At 46.7% G+C, this 20,723-nt stretch overlaps 1 protein-coding gene across 1 annotated transcript; it reads left to right on the forward strand.

Annotated features, from left to right (window-relative positions):
- The first annotated feature begins 1,048 nt into the window (after positions 1-1,048).
- Positions 1,049-20,415, forward strand: Knstrn (kinetochore localized astrin (SPAG5) binding protein). The gene is made up of 9 exons (XM_032903937.1): positions 1,049-1,257; positions 1,361-1,452; positions 4,918-5,044; positions 5,991-6,038; positions 9,838-9,943; positions 10,091-10,184; positions 14,955-15,010; positions 17,262-17,336; positions 19,778-20,415. The coding sequence occupies exons 1-9, from the start codon at positions 1,049-1,051 to the stop codon at positions 19,907-19,909; spliced, it is 939 nt and encodes a 312-aa protein (XP_032759828.1). The 3' UTR covers positions 19,910-20,415.
- The last annotated feature ends 308 nt before the right edge of the window (positions 20,416-20,723 follow it).

The raw sequence follows: 20,723 nt of genomic DNA on the forward strand, positions 1-20,723 counted from the left end.
GCCCTGCATCCCACACCTGGGATTAAAACAAAAACATATTCTTATAATATTTCTGTATTTTTTTTTTTTTGGTTCTTTTTTTCGGAGCTGGGGACCGAACCCAAGGCCTTGCACTTCCTAGGCAAGCGCTCTACCGCTGAGCTAAATCCCCAGCCCCTATTTCTGTATTTTTTAAAGAAATAAAAATGCCAAAATTGTCAGAGAGAGAGAGGGAAAGAGAGAGAGAAATCCATTTCTACCTGAGAACTTTGCACTTCTCATTTTTTCCTGAGATTAACTACCCCTTATCTTTCCTGAATCAAACACACCTAAATCTTATTTAGGCAGGGTTTTGCTCCGACTGGCCTGGAATTCACTGTGTAGCCTAGGCTGACCTCAAAGACAGGACAGTTCCCCACTGGCACCCTTTCTGAGCGCTAGATTTACAGCTGTGAACCACCAGGACCTCAGTCTTTCCGATTTATACTGGTTCTTTGCTTTTCTCTCTTGTAGCATCTTTGTTTTCCCTTCGTTGTCTTCCCATGAATGGTGAATATTCATTTGCAGTTATCTGTTTAGTGTCTTTTCCAAGAGGGCAGAGCTAAAGTCAATCCTGATATTGGCTCCCCTTAACCCCGTCTACTTTCTTAAGTGTCCAGCACCAGGCTACTGCTCTTTCTATATTTGTGTTTTTAATGTGACGAATGAAAACTCTGCCTCGTTTTGTATGAGTAACTTTAATTTGTAATTAAATCCGGATGCAAGTTTTTAAGCACATTTTAAGGTTTTAGCTATTTCAGCCCACTGGTATCCTTCAAGTAGGCTCTGCCACTCTTCACCTAGTATCTGGTAGTTTCTATTCAGGTCACCTATATTCCTGGCAGGATCCTTAACAACCACAGACCAAATAAAGAGGATTATGACTTGATGCTAGGCTAGTTCACGTTTCTGCCTTCAGCCTGGAATGTGACAGGGTGGCTCAATAGCTCTATTCAAACCAGCCCAGTGCACCCTGGCCCGGCCTTGACCAGCAGGCTGGAGCAACAGCCTACGAACCTTTCCGTACAGCATGGCGACTCACAAGGCCGAGGCACAGGAGACAGACTTCCGTACAACAGGGCCGCCCACAGACTTGGAACAGTGCCCCTTTCCGCCCAGCTCCCGGAAGTTTCCTTTTGAAAGCGTGGCGGCAGACTCTACTGAGGGCTGGGCAGTTGCTGCGGAGCATCATTTGAAAAGGAGCGGAGAGGACGGCGGATGGGAGCAGCCGGCATCGGGGTTAGGCCCTGCGGGTCCGAGGCTGGGATGTGTGCGGGCAGAAGGACGGGCGGGCTGGCGTGGTAGGGCTCCGGCGCTGCTAATATCCGCCTTGCACTTCCAGGGTCGAGCCAAGCCGCCCGGCTACGATGGCCAGTTCTAAGACGGTGTGCGACGCGCAGCCCCATTCGATGCCGAGCTGCGGCTTGTCCGCAGGTGGGTGTCCATACCGTCACCATCCGGGGCTCTGTGGACTATGCTAGGAGTAAGAGGGTCGAAATTTGTGTGTCGGGGCGGCGTTCAGTTAGCTCTGACATCCTCCTTCCCTTCACCCTCAACTAGGCTGTGAAAGAGCCTCTCTTCCTACTCATGACCCAGCCCCCTTCTGTGTTTACCAGTTAGATCCAAATTGTTGATTATTGTTTAGGAATAGCTTTGTGTGTGTGTGTGTGTGTGTGTGTGTGTGTGTGTGTGTGTGTGTGTGTGTGTGTGTGTGTGTAGTGGTCGGGGGAACTCATGCAACCCAGGCTGACCTGGGATACACAGAGATCCTGCCTCTATGTCCTGAGTGCTTAAATTAAAGGCCTGTGTCAACGTGCCCAGTGCCTGGCCTCACTTTTTTCTCGTCCCACCCCCCTCCTTTTTTTAAACCTAGGTTCCACTCTGCAGCCCTGTGTAACGTTAGCTTTCAGCAACATTCCTACTTCAGCTCCGGAATGCTGAAATTACAGGCTCGCCTCCACCACCTTGCCTCTCTAGAACCCTATTTTTAAATTAAAAAAAAAAAAGTGTGTGTGTGTGTGTGTGTGTGTGTGTGTGTGTGTGGTGCAGGGGAGGCTTGTGTATGTGTGTGTATATGAGCATAGGTGCCCGAGGGTCAGGAGTCTTGCTTGATTCGCTGGAGCTGGAGTTACAGGCAATTGTGAGCCATCTGATATTGGTACTGGGAACAAAACTCCAGTCCTTGGAAGAGTACTTTTCCCTTTTAACCTCTGAGCAGTATCTCTAACCCTAGAAATCACTTTTTATTCAACACAAAGTTACCCTTTGTATTTGCAGGTTGTCTTACAGGTGTAGGTTGTCAGAGAAGGAAATCATTAGAGAGGTGGGATAGTGGGGAGAAAGTTCTAGGGTTCCTCGTTTACATTAGCAGGTGCACAGTTGCTCTCCCCAGCAATATATGTTGAGTGGAATGAGAGAGAAGAGCCTGGCCTAAACAGAGAAGAACCTTGAGAAAAGAGAGAGGTGTGACTGAAAACAATTTGTAGTTGCTTTTCTGTCTTGGTCCGTGCTGGTTTTCTTATGGTTGAAAGTCGTCTGGTGAGGTCTGTAGGGTTGGTACTGCCTAATGTGGAAATGGTAGCATAGAAGATGGTCCTGGCGTTGGGCAGCTGTTAGGAGGGATTTAGGAGCAGCCTTTTACCGTTCCTTTCCAGATGATTCCATGTAGCTGATTGGAGAACAGTAGCAGGCAGGGTTGGCCTCTGAAGTAAAATAAAATATCTTTTCTACCAGGCTTAAAGGGTTTTTCTCTTTGCCCTTGGTTCTTTACAGCATCCTAGCATCATCAGCAGAGGCCTTGCTTAAGGAGAGGAGCCAGGACTCTGCAGAGCTCTGCTGTCACTCCCCGGTACTCCCCACCTTCCTCACGGTGCCCTGGAGAGCTGGCAGTGACCAGCCTTCCTATCCAAACCCAGGCTTTCATCTCCTGCTTGCCATCCCTGTCCCAGCTTCATGATCACGTGTTCTGCAACAGCTGTAAAGGGTTTGGGTGGCCTCCACCCACAAAGGGAAAACAAAGCTAGGATGGAAGTGGTACACGCCTGTCATCCCAGTGCTCTAGATACCCAGGGAAGGGGATGCATATGTGGTCCAGGCCAACTTGTTCTGTGTAATGAGTTGCAGGCCAGGGTTATAGAGTAAGACTCTGAGGGCAGGGGTCTGAATAAACAAGATTGACAAACTTTCTTCTCTTCCTTTGCACCAGCCATCTAGTTCTCCTTAGTGTCTCTCTTGTTAGAAGACCAACTTAAGTTCTACTGATAGGTTCTTCTCTACAGTATAGGCCTCAGGGTTCAGCAGACACAGATTGTTGGAGCTGATTGCAGTTAATGATTTTTTTCAATTTATTATGAATTCTTATTATATGGACTAGATAGATATATTATTGTATTTAATGTACTATTACTCGAGTTAGGACAAGATAATACCACAGACTAACTTCTTTCTTCTGACAGGTACCGCGAGAGAACCCATTTAATAAGTGCATAGTGTTAGGAAGATTGAAACTAAAATTCTAATGTTCTACAAATTGTACCTATACACAAAACGTGTTAAGTCGAACTATATTTACTCAGATTTGATGTGCAGCAAGTTATTTAAATATGATTTTTATTAAATACAAAGTGCTCTACAATGTGATTCGGCACTGTACAGCTCATTTCTTCAACTTAATTATTTAATTATTATGCCTTTTAACCTACATCCAGCTTAAGGAAGCCATTTTACAGTGAAGAAAGTAGAGTTAGTATAATCTAAAAACTTCAGAGCTGGAAAGAAATAGGGCAGCCTGACAGGTGCTGTGACGTGTAAATGTTAGACCGTGTGTGGGGATGGGTTACCAGGTCTGGGCCAGGAAGGAGATCAGCAGAAGTGCCAAGTAGGAACCTCCTAATGGAATCAATAAAGGACGAGAACTGTGGAAGGGCGAGAGGCTGGCATGGGGAGAGGAAATAGTTTATATATACAGGGCAGTGAAACAGATGCTGTAGCTGACATGTTCTCTCTATTCCCTTATGGTTGATTCCTGAACTTTGGTCATATACCTGATATTTCCCATGAAGATGTCTCAGAGTGGTTGGGAAGACATTTTGGTGAAAGTAGGCAGCACTTAAGAGAAAGCAGCTAGATGTTGACTGGGGAGAAAGGATGTGGGAACCTTGAGGGGGCAGTTGCAGTTGGGTTCTTCCTCCTGTCTCCAAATTCACACGGCTGTAGCTGGTCAAGTGTGGTGTATCAGTAGTCACACAGAGCTGTCCCTTGCCATGAATTGTGTGTGTCGGTGCACACCTTGTTGCAGGACATTTGATCACATTGTGAACCCTGAGATTGGGAACTGGAAAACCTGTTTCTTGTGGTGTGGCTCAGCCCTAGCACACATTTAACCAAAGAGCTTTCTGTAGACAAGGGTTAAATGAAGTCAGTGACAGGTCAAGAGGCAGGGCAAGCATCCAGTGAACTTCAGAAAGCCCAGGAAAGAGAAAGGAAGGCCTGTGAGTGGAGGGGATTTAAGAGAGCATGGAGAAGGAGAAGGAGAAGGAGCTTTGCCCTCTAGGACATCAGTGGAGTAGGACAGTCAGCTGGGCGCTTTCTCTGCCTCTTTGAACTAGCAGCCTTTCAACGCAGCGCCTGGCTCCTGAGTCCTCATAGGTAAATCAAACGTTGGGGATTTTGTTTTATAAACAACACACTACAAACCCAGCATTTGGAGGCAGAGTCAAGAGTAGTCTCTACATTTTTAGAGCAAATTGGCATAGAGACTTTCTTTGGACTTTCTAGTCCTATACTAAGATTTGACAGTATGAAAATAAGGGATTGTGGTAACTCAGAGTGAGGCTGTGTGTGGCACAGCGAGGAAGCTGGTGGGTCATGCTGTGGTTTCACGCCTGTTTTCCCTTTCAGATACACAAACTCGAGCTACTTCTAAGCTACCTGTTAAATCCAAAGACGCTGAGATGCTGAGACATCTTCATACGGGAGGCTTAGAGCCTGACGTTACAAAAGTCACCAAACCAAGACGAGAGAACGGGTGAGAGCAGATCGCTGACATCTGGTTATAACACCTCGCGAGAGCCCAAGGGCTTGCCCTGTGTGTGTGTATGTGTTTAAGGGCCCTGGTTGACTTTCTAGCAGAGAGGTGGAGGGACAGAGAGAGATACTGATTTTTCTAGAAATTGCTGAACACCAAAAATGTTTAATAGAGACTGAAGAGATGGCTTAGCAGTTCTGAATTTGAGAGTACCTTCTGTTCCTAGCACCAGCACCGTGACTCAAATCCATCTCTAACCTAGTCCAGCACGGTGACTCAAATCCATCTCTAACCTAGTCCAGCACGGTGACTCAAATCCATCTCTAACCTAGTCCAGCACGGTGACTCAAATCCATCTCTAACCTAGTTTCAGGAAACCCAGTGTCGTCTTCTGACCTCTCCTGGCTCCAGGCACACATTTGATGCATATATACATGTAGGAAAGATACCCATCCACATAAAATAATCTGGCCAAACAGTCATAGCCTGAAAGCTGAGGCCGACTGTAAGCTTTATTCACGGGCCTGAGCAGGGTCCAGCCCCCGCATCTAGCATGAACATGTGACTCTAGCAGTGACCCTCTCCCATATGACTGTGGTTGGCATGAGACGGCCGTAGAATCAGAAGCAGGCTCAGGTCATCAGGTCGTTGGGGGTGAAACCAGTGTGCATGGGCTCAGCAGCGTGCATGGGCTCAGCAGCATGCATGGGCTCAGCTCTCAGCCCGCGCTGTTTACTGGGATGTGCACTTTGGTTCTTCCCTCAGAAACTCTTAAACCAGGTGTGATAGCATGCACCTGCCATCCCAGAAGCGAGGAGGCTGAGGCAGGAGGATTAGGATTTCAAACCCTGTCTCAAAACAGCAAAGAAGCCAAGCCCTCATTTGCACCTTCTTTGTAGCACCAAGCACTGTGGTTCTCTGATGGGCTTTGATTCTGCTTCCATAGGCAGGGCAAAGCTGCGGAGACTGCCAGCAGGAGGAACATCAGAAGCAGGTGAGCTGGGGACACACACACACACACACACACACACACACCACGGGGGACTGAGGGTGGAGGCTTGCAGTCGTGGCTACAGATGGCAGTCACATTAGGCTTGTGTGATGCCTGTTCCGAGTGGAATTTCGGGGATAAGACTCAAGGTGTAGAACCACCATCAGGGGAAGATCAGTGGCACCGTCATCCTGAGCAGTCGTCTTGGCAGGAAACCCAAAAGCTATTTTTAAGACAAGACTTTTGAAGGTTTTACCTGTATATGCGAGCAGGTAAGTGCAGATGCCTGGAGAGAATGGGACCTCCACTGAAGCTGGAATGATAGGCAGTTACGAGCTGCCTGATGTGAGTGCTAGGAACTGAGGTTGCGTCCTCTAGAAAAGCAGCGCATGCTCTTCACCACTGAGCCATCTGCAGCCCCCGTGACCGGAAGAGGCTTCTTTGTACGTGTGTTGGCTTAAGCCTGTAATAGGAGCCTGTCATAGGCTTAGGAAACTGAGGCAGGATTCCCACAAGTGCAGGGCTATCCTAGGCTGCACTCCAGGCCAACTAGGGTTCTGGGGAGTGCTGGCTACTCTTACATCATTACAAGCCAGAGTCACTGGAGAAGAGGGACCCTCAACTCAGAAAATGCCTCCATAAGATTGGGCTGCAGACAAGCCTGTATGGCATTTCTTTTTAATTAAAGACTAATGAGGCAGGGCTCAGCCCCTTGTGGGTGAGGCCATCCCAGGACTAGTAGTCCTGAGTTCTACAAGAAAGCAGGCTGAGGTTGGGGATTTAGCTCAGTGGTAGAGCGCTTGCATAGGAAGCGCAAGGCCCTGGGTTCGGTCCCTAGCTCTGAAAAAAAGAACCAAAAAAAAAAAAAAAAAAAAAAAAAAGAAAGCAGGCTGAGCAAGCTATGTGTAGCAAGTCAGTAAGCAGCACCCATCCATGGCCTCTGCATCAGCTCCTGCCTCCAGGTTCATTCCCCATGTGGGTTCCTGTCCTGACTTCCTTCAGTGATGGACAGTGTCTTAGTTATGGTTTCACTGCTGTGAAGAGACAACATGACCAAGGCAACTCTTTTTTTTTTTTTTTTTTTTTTTTTTTTTTCATTTTTTTTCGAGCTGGGGACTGAACCCAGGGCCTTGCGCTTGCTAGGGCAAGCGCCTACCACTGAGCTAAATCCCAACCCCCACCAAGGCAACTCTTAAAGGGTCAAAATTTAATTGGGGCTGGCGTACAGGTTTAGAGGCCTAGTCTATTATCATCAAGGTGGGTGCTTGGCAGCATCTAGGCAGGCGTGGCATTGGAGGAGCTGAAGGAACATAGGAGAAGACTGGCTTCCAGACAGCAAGAGGGTCTTAAAACCCACTCCTCCAGTGACACACTTCCTTCAACAAAGCCGCATCTCCTAATAGTGCCACTCCCTGGGCCAAGCATATTTAAACCACCTTCCATTCCCTGACACCCATAGTCTTGTTCAAACACGTGAGTCTATGGGGGCTATACCTAGGCATAGCATAATGCAAAATACATTTAATCCAACTTCAAAAGTCCCCATAGTCTATAGCAGTCTCAGCAATGTTAAAAAAGTCCAAAGTTCAGAGGCTCTTCTGAGATCCATCCAAACACTTAACTCTAATCCCTTATAAAATCAAAATCAAGAAGCAGGTCATATACCTCCAACATCACAGGATATACATTACCATTCCAAAACGTCACAGTGACGAAATTCTGAACCAAAGCAAGACCAAAAACCAACTGGGCAGACTCCCAACTCTGCATCTCCATGTCTGGTGTAAAAGTGGTCTTCATATCTCCAAATCCTTTCATCTTTGTTGACTGCAACAAACTTCTTTCTCTTGGCCTGGTTCCACTCCCTGTTAGCCCCTTTCCTCATCAGGTATCCCACAGCTCTGATATCTTTAACTTCTTGGGGTATCCAAGGCAACTTCAACTTTACACTTTCTTATTCCATCGTCTGGAATCCACACATGACCTGGGCTCCTGAAGTCCTTAGGTCACATCTCCAGCTCTGACCTCTGTAGCGCTCTAGGCCCTGGTTGAATCCATTCCACTGCTGTCCTTGGTGATCATCCCATGGAACTGGCATTTCCAATTGGCTGGAGTCTTCTGCTGCAACTAGGCCACTATTCCTCAGAATCTGGATCCTAAGTGTGTCCTCCATTTCTGGATTGTAGTTCATTCCAGATTAAAAGTCCAAATGTAAACAATGACCATGTAATGCTACCTAACATGACATAACTCTGTTCAATTGCAGTCATAACAAGCCTAGCTGGTTGGATCTTGCCCCAAAGTCACCACCTTCATAATAAGTTTATCTCCTCGAACATGGTATTCAGTTCCATTTCACTTCCTGGTGCCCCTTTATTGCTTGAACCATACATTTTTTAATTTCCCTTTTAAGCTTGCTACATTTCACCAAAATGCTCTTCATAAGACTAAACCATAACACACAGTCTAAACTGGATTGTTTCAAGACCTCCTTTGTCAATGCAATTAATCTGAGTTTCTTCACCTTAGCCTCAGACAGAGGCAAAAAGTAGCCACATTCTTTTCCAAAACACAACGAAAACAGTCTCTAGGCCACATACTAACATTCTTCTCTGAAGCATCTTGGCCCAGGTCCACACAGTTGAAATCACCCTCAGCACCAATGTCTTCCATATTCCTGCTAGGATGGCCCAGTAAGCTCCACTTAAAGCATTCCACTGCTTCCCAGTCACCAGATCCACATTCCTTCCAAACAAAAGCACAGCCAAGCCTATATCCCACAGCAATACCCCTCCCAACTCCTGTCTTAGAGTTTCATTGCTGTGAAGAGACACCATGGCCAAGGTGACTCTTAAAAGGACAACATTTAATTGGGACTGGCTTACGGGTTGAGAGGTTTAGTCCATCATCAAAGTGGGAGCATGGCAGCGTCTAGGCAGGTAAGGTGCCAGAGGAACTGGGAATCCTACATCTTGTTCCAAAGGCAAACAGACTGACTTCCAGAGAGCTAGGAAGGTCTCAAAGCCCACCCCCACAGCGACATATTTCCTCTAAAAAGGCCACACCTCCTAATAGTGCCACTCCCTGGGCCAAGCAGATTTAAACCACAATGATATTGAAACACAAGCCAAATAAAATTCTTCCTTCCCAAGTCTTTTGGTCATGGTGTTTCATCACAGCAGTAGAAACCCTATTTTAAAAAGTATACACTGTCCCCCATAAAATGAAAACAATTTCAAGGCTGGGGGATGGCTCAGTGGGTGAGAGTGGTTACTGTGCAAGTATAAAGACTTGGGTTAGAATCCCGGCACCCCTGTAAAAAGCTGAGCATGGCCACACCTGCTGTGACTCCAGATTAGGAGGGGGAAGCAGGAAGATCCTAGGTGAGCTTCAGATTCAGGAAGACCTCCTGTCTCAAGGGAATGAAAGGGAGAGCATTTGGGGAGACCCTGAAGTCCTGCTCTGGCCTCCACATGCACCTGCTCATAGAAGCACTGTATAGACACACCCACATGTCTCCGAAAAGTCAGGGCCTTCAAAGTGAAGGTTCAACGTTAAGGTTGACAGCTGACGATTACGTGTATGCCGTGTATCCGCAGACAGGGTAAACGTCGTCCACAGGTTTTCCTTCATTTGTAGTAATATTAGAAAATGGAGGTATTGTCTTAATTCTAGAAATGAGGAAGCAGCTTCAGGTTACAGAGCACTGTCAGGAAGTCAGGACAGGAACCCGTTTGAATAGCTCAGCAGCACGTCCGCCTAAACCTGGTACCTATTCACATCACTGCAACTTTCACTTTAGCTACAAACCACTGAGTAAGCAAAAGCCAGACGAGGATCTAAAGGATAAAAACGAGCTGCTGGAGGCTGTCAACAAGCAGCTACACCAGAAGCTGACAGAGACTCAGGTAAGACGCTCACACAGTCTGACTCCTCGGCTGCCTCTGGTGATGCAGGCAAACAGTATGGGTGGGAGCAGACAGGAGAAGCCAGCTCCCGTCGTGGCCCTCCTACCCCTTGGACGGCTCCTCACTTGTCGGTTTGCCGCTCCGCAGGGAGAGCTGAAGGACCTGACACAGAAGGTGGAGCTCCTGGAGAAGTTTCAGGATAACTGCTTAGCAATTTTGGAGAGCAAAGGTCTCAACTCAGGTAAGAGACGGACACAGGGCCATGTTGGCAGCAAAGGATCTTTGCTGTGTGTGTGTGAAGGAGCTTGCATAGCCAAGCCCCAAAGGTTTTTTCAGTCTCTGCTTATGTTCTGACGTGTGATGGCTATTCTTGGTGGTCGACTTGATTACATCTGGAATGAACTACGATCCAGAATTGGAGGGCACACCTGTGATCCAGATCCTGAGGCTGGAAGACAGGTTTCTGACCTGGATCTTGACATGGAGATCGCGAGGCATAGTGGCCATGAAAATGTTAGGCAATTTACAAGGTAGAAAATGCTTTTAATCCCAGGAGTCCAAGGCAAGCAGATCTCTTGAGTTCAAGGTCAGCCTGGGACAAATCGAGTTTTAGATCCAGGCATGGTGGTAGACACCTTAATCCAAGCCACACCCTCTGCTGGAGGCCTATGTAAGGACCCTGGAAGAAGGAAGATCCACTCTGCTTGCTCTTACTTGCCAGCACATCTGTTAGGATCTACTTCTACAGAAGAGCAGCTCAAACAACAAGCCTCGTGGGACTAAGCAACTACTAGATTCTCGGACTTCCCATCCACAGCTGCCCATTGTTGGGTTAGTTGAACTACAGACTATGTAAATCATTATAATAAATTCCCTTAATATATATAGAGATATTCCATAAATTCTGTGATTCTAGAGAACCCTAACTAAGACATGAGGAAATATCCATTTCTACCTACTAGAATATGATATGGCTGTAGAAAGACCCCTGTTCTTAGCTAAACACTGTTCGTTCATTCAGTGCCAGCAGGTATGAGCTTGCAAAAAGGCCAGAGCGTTGTGTTTCTTCCCAGGGCGGTAGATCTTAGAAGGAAACTTGCTCAGGTGACAGGAGGAGGAATTCTGACTTGGCAGTCCCTAATATGGCTTTATCCCTGTGCCAGCCATAGGACTCCTGGGTAGGGTATAGCTCAGAGGAAGAACATGTGTTTAGGATGTGGTCTTGAGATCCTGGGTCCTATCCCCAATACTGCACCCCCAACAAGAGAATTTGTCCAAAGACTGGACCAGAGAGCCAAAGACTGTCCAAGAATAGGACTTTGACCTCTTTGAAGTAAGGAATGCTGACTCTGTACTGGAGACACAGAACCCAGGGCCTGCCACATGCTAAGGTTTATTACACCCACAGATCCAGTTTTAGGGTTAGTGTTAGAGGAGCTTTTTTTTTTTTTTTTTTTTTTTTTTTTTTAAAGACTTTAAGTGAATGTTTGCCCATGTGTGTGTTTACCCCATGCATACCTGGTGCCCTCAGGGTGCAGAAGAAGATATTAAGTTCCCTGGTACTAAAAGGTTTTTGTGGGGAGGTAGTTTGAGACAAGTTCTTTTCTAGGAAACCCAAGCTGACCTTGAACTTTGGCTCTTACTGCCTCAGCCGCCTAGGTGCTGGAGCTAAAAGGCGGGGGAATACTACTCCCAGCCCACTGTTTGTAAGGTGTGCACACACTGATGTTCTTTTATCACTGTTCTGTTGCTGCGAGGAGACACTGACTAAGGCAACTCACGAAAGGAAGCATTCAAGTTTGGGAGCTCAGACCTCGTCATGGCCAGAAACATGGTGACGGTCAGAGGCACCAGAACAGTAGCTGGGAGATATACCCTGATTTGGAGGGAGGGAAAAGGGAAAGGGGGAGAGAGAGTGACAGTGAGAGTGAGTGTGAGAGAGATGGGGGGCGGGGGAGGTCTGTGCCTTGCCGTGGGCTTTTGAAACCTCAAAGTTCACTCCAGTGACACACTTCCTCCAACAAGGACTCACCTCCTACTCCTTCTCAAATAGAGTTCCTTCTGGTCACTAAGCATTCAGATATGTGAGTCTTTGTGGGCCACTTTCATTCAAAACATCAAAACTACCAAAGATAATGACTTTTAAGGCCTGAAAGATTTTAAAGTAGTTTTGTGTACTATAAGCAAGATGAAAAAAACCAGCACATGTATGTCCTATAGACAAAGTGTCTTCAAAAAGAAGCAGAGCAGAGTAGACTCTTGTCTATCCATCTTCATCCTTCTGGCTCAGAATACCTGCAGACTTTTCTGTGACGCAGGAAATAGAAAGAACTGAGGCAGTTGGCCTCCCTGTGCGCCGTTTGTCCAGTTTGGACAGCACCCTGTCAGCCATTGCAGCAAGGGCAGCTTCTTGTCCAGTGGCTGGCTTGCTGCGTATGAAGCAAACTCCACAGGGAGGTTCCTTAATGCTTATCATCTTCCTTCAAGTAGAAATGGGGTGGGGGCTGTTAGGAGTAGACTGCCTCATTGTCATAAAAGCTTTTCAATGACTTATTGCTGAATAAGCTCACCCTTTCTAGTTCTTTCTGAACTCTTGCTGGCTGGTCAACTCAGCTGTTTTGGCCCAAAACTTCTCTCAAAGTTGACTGATTCAATCTGGCTTCTTTCTCCTTCTCCTGATTTGCTTGCTCTGTTTGACCTCAAATTAACTCTGGTTTTCGGTTCCAAAGTTCTGGCTCCTTGTCATCCTCCGGCATATTCTGTCTTCAACTGCATCTAGATTGCTCTCTCTCTGCAACCTGTCTCTCATAACTGACCCAGTAAAACTACCTCCTCTGTCTCTGCCCCACAAGTAGTTTCCCTTTCCTCTTTCTTCTCAAGAGAGTTAGGTATATCCTATTCCATCAAATCTTCCTCTGCTTCATCACTTTGTCTGCCACTCAATTAGACATCACTTTCAAACATGGGTGCTTCCTTCTGCAAACTAACTTTGAATGTTTGAGGTTAAAGGTGTGAGCATGTTTGTATCAGCCGAAGAGGTTAAATGTGTGTGCTAAGGCTGAACCTCATGACAACTAAAAACAGGTTTTTCTAGTAAACAACACAATTTCGGAGATCACTGTATGATGTTCTGCAACACTTCTTAAACAAGAGTTAAAACACATACGTAGTAAGTTGCAACAAATATAATCCTAATTTGTGTCAGCATACAAAGGTTTATACTAATGTATGATGCAATAAATGTTATTTGGGGGTTACTACTCCATCTTTAATCATTTAGTTCCCAAATAAAAGACAAAACTTTTATATTTATAATAAACCTTAAAGCATTAGAGCTGGGTGGATGGCAACCCTCTATGCTATTTTGTCTACTTCAGTAATCCTAAGATATCATTTGCCGTGTTCTGCCTGGACCACTCTAACTGGCTGGCCCTCACGGTCATGAGCTCATCATCCACCCACCCCATGGCACCGTCTTCCTTCTCCCCGCTCCTTCGTGGTCTCTGCCATAGACCCTAAGCTTGGGAACCAAAGCCCCGCCTACCTCTTCTGCCCAGCTGCAGGCATCTTTACTCAACCAATAGTTTTAAATGAAGGAGCAAGGTTTGCATAACAGAAGGTGGTGTATGTGAAAATTTACTTATCTTGAGGCACCTAGACTTGGGATACAGAACTTAGCATTACAGTGCATAGCAACAGACCAAACCTCAATAGATATAACCAAATATAACCTTAAATTTGTATCAATCTACAAAGATCTATGGGCTGTGGACTGTGACAAGAAGCCTGGTTAAAGTTGAGCTAAGGCCAGAAGCCCCGGAGACCCTGAAGTGACTGTAGGAGCTTCGCCTGCTCCCAGCACCAAGTCCCTGTCACATAGCCACAAACCCCTCCACCCCCCATGGATTTGTGGCCTTGCACACATAGATGAGGCATCCCTAACATCTCAGACCAAGCCACTGGGAAGCACCTGCTGTCAGACCCAACCCACCCCAAAACTGTAAATAAGATCCTATCCAGAAGGAATAAAGGTGTGTGAGAATTACTCCATCACCTGAGAGCAGCTGTCATAAGAGCCGTAAACACCGCCAGGGAAGGGACTGCACTCCCCTTGCTGGCTAGCCAGCCTCCTCCAGCCCTGCCTGGCTCAGGTCAGCACAGCCGGTGCAGCATCTCAGAGCAGCTAAGGTGACAGAGGCAATTCCCCCTCCCTGCTCAAGCCCTTTCCCCTTCACTTGAACCCTCCCTCCTGGCGGGGCCAGAGATCTCTGACAGCCTCCGGTACACAGGCCTACAAAGATCTATACCAATGTAGGATTTTTGGCTACTAGCAGCTCTATGGTTTAAGAGTAAATTCAATAATCTACCCTTTATTTCTATTTCCCTTTTTTAATCCCTTCTCCCCACCTTGTCCCCCCAACACTAGATAGGAGAGAAGGAAGGAAAGAGGAGAGAAAAAGGAATCCTAAGTGTAAGCCTCCTCATTTTGCTTCCTCCTGATCAAGACTATAACAACTGTAACCGCCCCCTCAAATGATGACATCATCCACTGAGCAACCAGAAGCCATCTGCCCCTCCTCTTGGGAACATGGGCATCACTCTTAAAATTGTTTCCTGCTGATTTGGGGCATTGTTTTCCTTTTGGGGAACCCCTAGAAAAATTAAGCTATTGGTCACTTTTAAGAAAGCTAGCTATAGCATTTGCCATATGGTATATAATACTTAGAGTACTGTCCAGCACTGAGAGAATTCAGGGCTTAACCCTAAAGTCAGCATCTGAATATGCAATGCACAAGACCAACCCTCAACAGACTCTGGCCCTTTTCAAACCTAGAGAGACAGCTCTGCGGGCAGCCATGAGAGAATGCTCTGGAGAGAGCTTCCAGGAACAGGCCCTGAAGAGGCTTCCCTCAGGAATACACGTGACTTGTCCATGGAGGGCTGTTTCTCCTCTGGTTTGAGGCGTCTTCTCACACAATGCTCACTTTGTTGTATCCATCCATTTTTTTAGGCCAAGAGACCCAGGAATCAAAGCAGGAACCCAGCACAGATACCACGGACTCCATGGTGAGAGCAAGGGTATAGATAGTAGGCCCTCAGCCAGGGCTCAGTGTTAAACCCACAGTAAGAGTACAGACTATCATTCAGATTCGGTCAATTATGCCAGGTTTTACATGTCTCTCAGGTGTGCCTGTCTCCCTACAACAGAGTTCAAGAAAATACCACTGAACATAGGAGACAGTAGGGTTTATACAGCCCCGAAAAACTGTAAGATTAGTGGGTTTTCGAGGACTGGAAGATTTCCAGAGGAATTCTGGTCACACAGGAACTTGGCTGAACATTTTAGAAATTATTTGGCACAGCATCTATTGGGCGTGAGTGGAAGTTAGGGTATAGAGTTCCAGAAAATGGGTCAAGACCTGGTCAAATCCAAGTTTTACAGAGAGCAAGAATGAACTTATTTTAACCTCGTAACAAGATGGCTTTTAATCTTAAGATGGAATCAGGCTGGCCCATTAGGATCTAAGATCTCTGCTTTGTGCTTTGCAGAGATGCTAAGATGCTTCCTTTGATGTCCATGATAAGAGAAGAGAGGAACGGCCTGTGTACTTTTAGCATATCTTACTTGGAAGGTAGTCTTTACCCTCACGGGTAGATATAAGTGACTAAACTGAAAGCACACTAGGGGGAAGCTCAGTCAGCAATGCGCCGGCCTCACAAGCATGAAGACCCCAGTTCAGATCCTCCGCACCCAAGTGAGAGCTGGGTGGTGGAGGAGAGGAACAGGGCTCGCCGTCTAGCCAGCCTGCCCAGCTGCTTAACTTAGGCCCCTGTCTCAAAACTAAAGTGGAGATAGACGTGCGAGGTGGTAAAGGGTCTTGCCGCTAAGCCTGATGACCTGTTCAATCCCTGGACTGGGCCCTCACTTTGTCCTCTGACCTCCACGTGGTGGTATTTCTTCTCCTACTTCCCTACAAGTAAATAAATAAATATTTTTTTAAATAGTAGGGAGCTGTTGAAATGGCTCAGTAGGTAAGAGTCCTTGTTGCAAGCCTCACAACCACGTTCGATCCCAGAACCCACGTGACGGAAGGAAACAATCAGTTTCCCAAGTTGCCATCTGGCCTTCACACACATCTCAGTGCGTGCACACATATGTTCACATGCATATTGAATAACACACACACACACACACACACACACACACACACACACACACACACACGGGGGCAGCTATATAATAGAAATCTGGGGCTATGGCTCAGGAGTAGAGTGCTTACCTTGTATGCCTGACATCTAAGGCTGATTGCCAGCACATATACCACACATGCACATGTGTGTCCACACAAAACCTTGACAGGCAGAACCTGTATAGAGACTGTCTCGTTTCCCTCTTCTGCACTTCACCAAATTCCTTCCCTATTCCATTGCTGAGAACTCTGTGATGCCAAGCCTGTTTGAGTTCAGATTTTCCTTTTGGTTCCTTCCCTAAAGAAAGGTAAGATTATTGGGGGCATAAAGGCTCCCCAGCTTGTCTCAACTCCTCTCCAAGAAAGGTCAGTTACCACAGTGCCAGCCAGGAGAGCCCCCTCTGGCCTCTCTCTGAGTTTGCTGTGACTTGGCTCCTGAGGTCTGTGTAGTACAGAGCACACACAGTAAACCTGACGAATCTGATACCTCAAGGAAAGAGCCTGTAGTAAGAAGGCCAGCTTCTCGGGTCTGGACTGTTGAGGTTGCCTGGATAAATGATGGGTTACTGGATTAGATGTAGGGGATATTGCTGCTCTAGATAAAGGAGCCTGTGGCAAAGAGAAACAGTTCCAAAGAGCAGCACCCACTCAGAATCTGGCTGGGTTCCTCAAAGGGGACCAGTGGAGATCTTGGCATGTTCAGTCAGTGCTTGGGATATGTCATGAACTGAAAGAATGATAGCCAACATCTAATTCGTGTGTGTCTCTGTCTGTCTGCCTGCCAGTTTGTCTCTCTGTGTGATTCTATGTGTCTGTCTCTTACCTGCATGTCTCTATCTCTATCTGTGGGTATGTCTCTGTATGTGTGTCTGTCTGTCTGTCTGTGGGTGTGTCTGTATGTGTGTGTGCACGTGCACACATCCTCCCCACCCTGCTCCCCTCTCTCTCTCTTCTCTCTTACTTTTGAAATAGGGTCTCACTACATAGTTTCCCCTGTCCTGGAACATACTATGTAGACCAAGGTGGCTTTGAACTAAGAGATCTCCATCTGTCTCTGCCTCCCAAGTGTTGGGATGAAGGCTTGTGCCACCATGCCCGGCTCACCTCTGTATGTTCTTCACTCTTAGCTGCTGCTAGAAACTTTGAAAGATGAACTGAAGCTTTTCAATGAAACTGCCAAGAAGCAGATGGAGGAGCTACAGGTAAGGGCAGACACAGCCACGGCAGCATTGCCGATTTACCAGAGTTTATAGTTGGGGGACTAGTTCTTCCTATTTGTCCTTTTTAGAGTATATTTTCCTAAGTGTATACATCATGTACAGAATGTGAGAGGCAGTGCCCATGGAGGTTAGAATTGGGCATCAGATCTCTTAGAACTGAGTTACAGGCAGTTGTGAGCTGCCATGTTAGGGACTGCAGACTGAACCTGGGTCTGCTTTGCAAGCACAGCCACTTAGCTGCTGGGCCATCTCTCTGGTTTATCCTTCTTCCTTCCTCGTAGGAACTTGCTATGCAGTCCCAGGATGATCCTCTTGCCTCTTCGCTGGGATTACAGGGTGAGCCACCATGCCTGGCTTGCTTTTTATTTACTTATTTTTTAACATTTATTTTTACTATGTGTATGTGAATGAGTATCACATATGTGCAGGTGCCCATGGGAGACATAAGAGGGCTTCGGATCCCCTAGAGTTAGAGGCAGTGGTGAGGTGCCTGACATGGGAACTAAAAACAACTCTAGTTGCCTAAAGGAGCAAGGGGTAGCCAACTGCAAAGGTGTGTCCTATGGTGTGAATGTCTGCAGGTGCATAGTGCATACATACCCATGCATGGACGCAAACTCAGGTCATTAGGCTCCACGGCAGGCACCTTTACTCTTTGAGCCAGCTCACCTGCCTGGCTCCCATTCGGTTGGTTTGTTTGATTTCTTTGTTTTGATTGTCCCTACCTCCAGGAACTGCAGAGCTGAGGGCTAACCCACTCCTTATCATGGTTGCAGCTCTGGGAAGACAAACCCCCCAGTCATTTTTACCTCCTGAAGCCTGGGCTTCTGGAGTGTCGCCATGGAGTGGGCCTCCCCTGTATGGCTTTGCTCCCTGGGAAAGAAGAAGCTGAGGGGAAAGGGATGGCTCCCTACAGTCCTGAGTTGGGGACAGGGACAGGAAGGAGGACATCAAATGGCCAGGGCTCCCTGTGTGGGTGGGGCTGACTCAGAGGTGAGAAGCCATAGAGCAACAAGGATCAAGTCTCTAGGGATGTCCTAAATAAAACTCCCAGATCAGTCCTAGGTCAAGGGTCAACTCCCTCCTTCCCTTCTGGAGGGGTCCAAGACACTCCACTGCACTGGAGAGGTCTACACTTCAGTCTGGCTCTCTGCAAGCAACCCGTCGTAGCTCACTACTGTTGACATCCAGATCCATGGAAGCATTGCACTTAGGTGGGCAAAAAGGGCAAGGGCAAGGGCAAGGGCCTGCTGCGGCTGAGGTCAGGGGTGGGGACAAGAGCAGCTCCTAGGGCTTGGAGTTAGGTGGGTAAGTTCCACTGTGCCATAGAAGGAGCCCGTAGCCCCAGGCCCAGTATACTTGTTTGTTTTTAATGAACGATTTTGAAATAATTTTAGATTGATAGAAAAGTTGCATAGCTAATTTAGAAAATTCAGTCCCCCTAGGGCTTATACCACACACTGTCCTCACTGCTGTGCCATCGTTACCTGAGCTCCCAGACTTTGTACTGAATCAATTTCTTTCTTAGTTGTTCTGTTTTCTTTTTGTGATCCTGAGGTCTTAGAAAGGTTCCTGGGTATAAAACCATTGCAAGACCCAGGGAAGAAAAGTCTCCACACCTCCAGTCGGCCACACCGTAGTGCTCAGAGTTGAAAGCTGAGACTGCGAAATCCATGCTAAAAAGACTTTCTCAAGAGGCCTGAGCAAAATGTCCAGATTGTAGGGCTAGAGGGACGGTCATCGGTTGACAGCATTTGCTGCTTCTGTAGAGGTCCCAAGTTCTGCCCCCTGCAGCTCATAACTTCATAACTCCAGCTCTAGGGATCTGATGCCCTTTCTTTCTCCTCTCCATGGATATTCGAGGACACACACAAATTAACAAGAAAAAAAAATTAGAAGCCAGGCATAGTAGCACACGTCTTTAATCTGCATAAGTTTGAAGCCTGGTCTATTTGGTAAGAATCTTGTAGTCAGGGGCTGGAGAGTTGGCTCAGTGGTTAAGAGCACTGACTGCTTTTTCCAGAGGACCTGAATTCAATTCCCAGCAACCCAGATGGTGGCTCACAACCATCTATAATGCCCTCTTCTGCTGTGTCTGAAGACAGTTGCAGTGTACTCATATGTAATGTCTTTTTTTTTTTTTTTTTAAAAAAAGATTCTTGTACTCCTTCAGATTGCCAGATAAATCGTGGGGCAGGAGACACAGACAATTTCATTGCCCTAGTTTAAATACAGGAGTGGGAAAATTCCCCAGATCAGCCCAGATAAATCCCCAGTGGGAAATAAGATATCGTCTAGTCCTCTGTGTGGTGCAGGTATAATGTCTTTATATCTGTCTGGTATGAGGTGTCTGGGTCAGGTGTAGTCTTTCTTGTGACTAAGATTTTGTTATGGGTTTTCCTTTGGAATGATTTCCCTTTCAGGCCTTGAAGGTGAAGTTGAAGTTGAAAGAAAAAGAAAGGATCCAGTTCCTGGAACAGCAAACCTTAGGTAAGGACGAAGCCAGTGACTTCACAATAATCCTGGAGGAAATGGAGCAGCTCTTAGAAATGTAATGCAAGGCAAGCGTCCAGACAGCTTCTTCCTGCATAAACTCTCATCGGAGGCCACTTAGGATATCTTCAAGGACTCACCGTCCCTTAGGTAAAGACCTTCTGCAGCAGTTGATCCGATAAGGGCAGTTGATGCTGGGGGTCCTCCTTTAAGCAGATTGCCCCACCTTCAGATGTCTCAGCTCTCCTGCAAGAGAGGAACCTGGGAGTTTGACTCCACTTCCTGCGCAACAGAGAGAGCAACAACCTTAGAACTAGGATAGTAAACCAGCCACAGAGACTCTCGAGACTCTTACTTGGAAACACAGGAGGAAAGCCCACACCGAGACAGCACGTGCGCTGTGCTGTGCCCTTTGACTGTCTGGTTGAGCTAAGTTTATGAACTTGAAATCCTTGAAGTCTTTTGGCTTAATAAATTGGGTGGAGGTATACAGAGTAATGCCTAACTGAAACTATACCTAGAGCTTTTGGAATAAATATCTCCATGAATTTTAATATTCTGACTAACACTAAGGAATGAAAGTGGCCTTTTTACCCCAGAGTGGTGGCTCATGTCTATAAAAATCATAGGACTTGGGAGGCTGAGGCAGGAGGATTGCCTTGAGTTAGAAGATAGCCTAGGCCGCAAAAATCCTGCCTCAAAAAAGCAAGGAAAATGTTGGGGTCTAGGAAATTGCCACACAAACCACCATTCGCACCCCAGTCTCAGTTAAGCAAGATTTGTCTATTGATCGCACACCATAATACTGGAAGTCCAGGTCCACAAGAAGGAAAAATGTAATAGCAGCACTAGTCTGCTCCAGGTTTAAAGTTTAAA

The sequence above is a fragment of the Rattus rattus genome, chromosome 5 (assembly GCF_011064425.1).
Source record: "Rattus rattus isolate New Zealand chromosome 5, Rrattus_CSIRO_v1, whole genome shotgun sequence".
NCBI classification, from domain to species: domain Eukaryota; kingdom Metazoa; phylum Chordata; class Mammalia; order Rodentia; family Muridae; genus Rattus; species Rattus rattus.